Consider the following 4,883-nt stretch of genomic DNA (forward strand, 5'->3'; position numbering starts at 1 on the left):
CCTGGGACCAATCGTCCTAGATCAGTTTTTCGGGTGGGCACCGATATTTTTATTTTCCAATCGTTTTTGCCTAACGCTTTGTTTATTACCGTAGGAACGATAAATTACCAATATTAACGATTAACGATAAAAATTACCTAATTCCCACTAGGTATTTTCCAATATTCGTATACCTATATACAATTAATGGCTACTAATTAATACATATTTATGATTCATACATATTCTTGGTTGTAGAAATATCGAGTAGCGAGCTTCGTTTACATTACAACTTGACGACTACATTAAATAACAGTTAACATCATATAGGTACTAATAAACACAATTAATAAATTAAATGCTTATTTATCATCACACAATGGCATAACTACGACCGTTTTAGTTAAATTGTTTGTCTAAATTTTTTCATCGCCGTCGTTCTGTTGTAGCGGTTTGAGCGTTTTAAACATGTTTGAAAAACGCGCTAAAATTTCGAAATATGTCTGCAGCTTGCCGCCTTAATACTAAACGGTGATAGCACAAAACGATAGTAGCGATGTTTCTTGGAAAAAAAATGGCTGCCTTGTACGCGGACCATAGAGTAATTTGACGCGGCGGATGTGACACGTAAACGCGTTCGACTGCAGCTGATAATAAACGTGATTATTATCACTACGACTTCAAATTGTACGAACGTTACGTTTTTCTGATAAGTGAACATTTTGAACGTATTTCACAACTTCACGACATACCAATCGTTTAAGTTTTAAAGCAATATTTTGTTGTTTGACCTCGTTACTTAGGTCTTTGCCACACGATCTAAGTAACTAGTTCATTGATGTTTAACCGCATCGTCGTCGTGAACTTCCTAGACGCGTTGTGGTTACAGTCGAAATAGTTATTTGTTTTATCATCGTGCGAACAGTTACGATAAAGTTTCAATACGGTTTCGGGATTTTTGTCGATCCGATCGCGTTTCGATTAGGTAGTACACATTTTACGGACATTGAGTTTCATACGAATTCACTGGATTAGTAGTACCATGGCAACCTGCGATGTATCCATCCACTTGTCCGACATCATGACGCCTCAATCGTTTTCCAGCTTAATCACAACGCTTATAAAATATTTGGTCTACGAAAAGCAACTCATTCCTTATCCGTACGACCGTTTGAAGTTATACGTGCAAAAATACAAAGAACTTAACTTTGAGGTGAGTTTGATGCGACAATTGAATTTTGAGTTGATCGCAACTCTATTATTTGTTGATTCCAGTGTATGAACCGATACAAGGTATTAAATAATAATAAGTTGTTAATTTTTTTTTGTTAAAGCAGGAAAGCAATCGCTGTAATCTAAAAAACAAATACAGGCTGGAATCTGAGAAATATTATAAGAAAGTTTCAGATGCGATAATAAGTCTTGAGACGGTTTTTAAGGTAATCATTGAAACATATATAATATTAAATTATAAGATAAGATGTCGCTGGATAAAAAAATTAACTATACCTATACATTATATACATATTGATATACAATCTACTTTTGATTGATTTGATTGCTTTAATTACTTTATCTTTGTAAAGTTATTAAGTTACCATGTTACATATATATTTTTTTTCAGTGCATTGAAAATGAATTTCTTAGTCGTGTGGAAAATCATATAGAATCAGTGGTAATATTAATTGGTTCAAGTGTACTTAATCCTTTGACTGTATTTAATATAAATGTACCAGAATTAAGTTATTCACATTCTGAAAAACAACATTCTTCTAGGCAGCATATAGATAATGTATTTAGGTGAGTATTTATTATTATACCTATAGTTAATAACATATTTATGTCATATATGGAAACTTTAAAATAAAACTGAACAAAAGGTATCTAGATTAAAACCCTCATCAAATTTGACCATTAATTTGAATTAGATTTAAATTTAATAAACAACTCTGATAATGAAATACCTACATGTAAAAATTATTTTTTATGTAAATAAGACTTCAAAAATAATTTTTATATAAATATGTCAGAAGATTGTGTTGGGACATTTTATTTTATTTAGTTTTATTTCATATTATTTTTACACATCATAATATAATTTTAAAGTGGTATTTGTATAGAGATATGATTAAATAATTACTCATTTTTATAAGTAGGTTTTACATTCCCAGTAATGTAAATTATTTTATATTAATCAAGCCTGGATTAAGAGACGGACTATAAAATTAGTCACATATGTATTGCCCTATATAAGAAAATGTTGGACTCGCATGTGTTGTCTCAGTCTTACTAACGCATAATATGTATATCAAAATGAATGTTCAGCAGTTCCAATTATGTGTTGTTAGCTTAAATAATATCAGTGGTCGGGAGTAGCGCGCTAATTGTAGCGACGCTACAATAGCACGCTACTTTAGCTGTAACGGTTAACATAGTGTCACTACAATATATACAATGTAGCAAAATACTATAGCGCGCTAGAAATTTACGGTTAGCATAGCAAAAATATTCATTATTTTATCGCTACTTCTAACCTATTTCATGATAATTAAAATATTATGATGTATGTTTATGTATTTAATTAAGATGACTAGATGATTGTATTTTTTAATTTTTCGAGTTTAACCTGTACCACACTAATCAGTAATCATAGATTATAGATAAGACCATGACAAATTATATAGGTAATAGGTATCATCACAGCATTCTGATACACGCATCCTCCGCTCTTTACTTTGCCTATATCGTAGTTCTCCACTTATTATTGGCTGTCAATCATATACATACATAAATAACATAGAACAAAATCAACCAATGAGTAATGGAGAACTACGATATAGGCCGGAGGTGAAGAAGATGCGTATCTACTGCGCAAAACTAGTACAACTGTGATGATACCTATATAATTTGTCATGGATAAGACTAAAATCGTAAGAGGATTATTAAAATCTAATATTTTATATTATTGAATTACAGAGCCATAAATAATTATTAATATATTAGTATTTTATTATCACTATTTTTATTTTCGGCATTCAGCGTTTTTTGTGTTTCTTTTAAGTATTAAATTTTATATGTAAAAAAACAGTATTTTAGATTCTATGTATCATTGAATTCAAATTTAACACTTCCATCACAATGACCCACACAACGACAATGTCCACTTGACATTTACACTATACAGCGGAGCGTAAGATGTTCAAGATCCATGCTTGCCACCAACTTTTTTAAAAAATGTTTAGCAGATCAAAATTCTTTGTAATCACTAATCCCCTTGCTGTATGAAATCCTTTCTCCCAGTGGCCGAATTTCTAAAAAGTATAAACTACTAATTGGCAATTTTCAATAAAACATTTATCTGTTTTGAGTTTTGTTACAATACATGAAATACATTGAATAAACCTGCCTTCCGAAATTACAAGAAAATAGTGGTAGGCATTATCAAATAATGACCAAGTACTCAAGTGAATATCTAAATAAATCAAAAAAAAATTTTAAAAAAAAGTAGCGAAAAAGTAGCGCGCTACATTTAAACAATAGTGTTAGAAATAGCGCACTACATTAAAAAAAAATGTAGCTTTAGCAATAGCTAGCTACTTTTTTGGGGGAATAGCAGTAGTGTCCCGACCACTGAATAATATAATAAATTGACCTATTATCAAACTTAAATGTAAGAATGTTATCTGTATTCTTGTGTTGGTTTTTTACAATATTTTAACTTTTAAGTGAATTATGAGCATTAATATATTACATACTCATAAAGTCATAAGTAAAAACTCACTTAAAAATTAAAATATCATAATAAACCAATGAGAGAACACAGATAATGTTCTTACATGTTCTAATCTTGATAAAAAGTCAATTAACTATAATATTTAAACTAACAATACAAAATTGGAACTGCTGGAACGTATATTTTCTTATATTATGCGTTAGTAAAAAGGAGACAACACATGCGGGCATGACATCCTCTTAAAACTATATTAAGTGGTAATTACCTAGTACATATTTTTATAAAATACCTAATAATATCTTAAGACAAACTAAAGAAATATTAGTTATAATACATACTATATTATTATCTGTATGAAAATAATTGTACCAGTACCACACAACAGTGTCATTACTGTTTGTTAAAATATTTTGACTATTTTTTTTCCCAAACGATGATTATTGAATAATTTTGAACCTTCAATAGTTCATTTTATAATTTACCACTGCTAAATTCTGGGCATATTTTTTTTGTAAACACAAGAAACTGTATACCAATTCAACGATTGCTTAAAAGCTGACATAAATCCAATATTGTTCAGATGGGTGTTAAATTTATGCGTTTGCATAGAAAATTTGTCCAGAATTAAGAAGTTGAAAATCATAAAAGTAATCACTTGTAATTGTGTTCATAAGTATTTGATTTAAAATTTGACAATACCACTGTTCACAATTTCTGTATTTTATCAAATTAATTAAAACCTCGATTAAAACTAACTAATCTTTAAGTGTATTCGAGACAACATTAATTTTTTTATTTTTTTTCATGTATTTGACTCACATTCATGAATCGTGACAAGTGAATATTTTCATAAATTATTGATTATAATATGTTTATTGAAACACATATTTGTAAATACTGATAGACAATATTATATAATAAATACTTTATCTTTTTTATACATAAAAGGCAAAAAATATTTGCATCTGACTATGTCTTTTAAGCATTCCTAAACCGTTTATCCGATTGCGATGAAAGTTGGTACAGAGATGGGTCAGATATTGGGAAAAAGATATATATATATGTATATATAAAAATATATATATATATATATATATATATATATATATTTATATATATGTATATATAAAAAATGTCCTGACTGACTAATCAATGTAGAACTAACATGGGC

At 29.1% G+C, this 4,883-nt stretch overlaps 1 protein-coding gene across 2 annotated transcripts in view; it reads left to right on the forward strand.

Moving 5' to 3' along the window:
• Nucleotides 1-661: 661 nt before the first annotated feature.
• Nucleotides 662-4,883, forward strand: part of LOC100164315 (MAD2L1-binding protein) — a 6,162-nt gene continuing 1,940 nt past the window's right edge. Inside the window, exons 1-3 of one of the 2 annotated variants that reach the window (XM_008180418.3) lie at nt 662-1,192; nt 1,314-1,418; nt 1,604-1,779. In XM_008180418.3, the coding sequence (XP_008178640.1) occupies nt 1,022-1,192; nt 1,314-1,418; nt 1,604-1,779 (452 nt within the window). In that variant the 5' untranslated portion in view covers nt 662-1,021. The remainder of the gene's footprint in view (nt 1,193-1,313; nt 1,419-1,603; nt 1,780-4,883) is intronic. The other variant, XM_001945355.5, reaches the window with a different exon arrangement.

This window comes from Acyrthosiphon pisum, chromosome X (genome assembly GCF_005508785.2).
Source record: "Acyrthosiphon pisum isolate AL4f chromosome X, pea_aphid_22Mar2018_4r6ur, whole genome shotgun sequence".
Classification (NCBI taxonomy): domain Eukaryota; kingdom Metazoa; phylum Arthropoda; class Insecta; order Hemiptera; family Aphididae; genus Acyrthosiphon; species Acyrthosiphon pisum.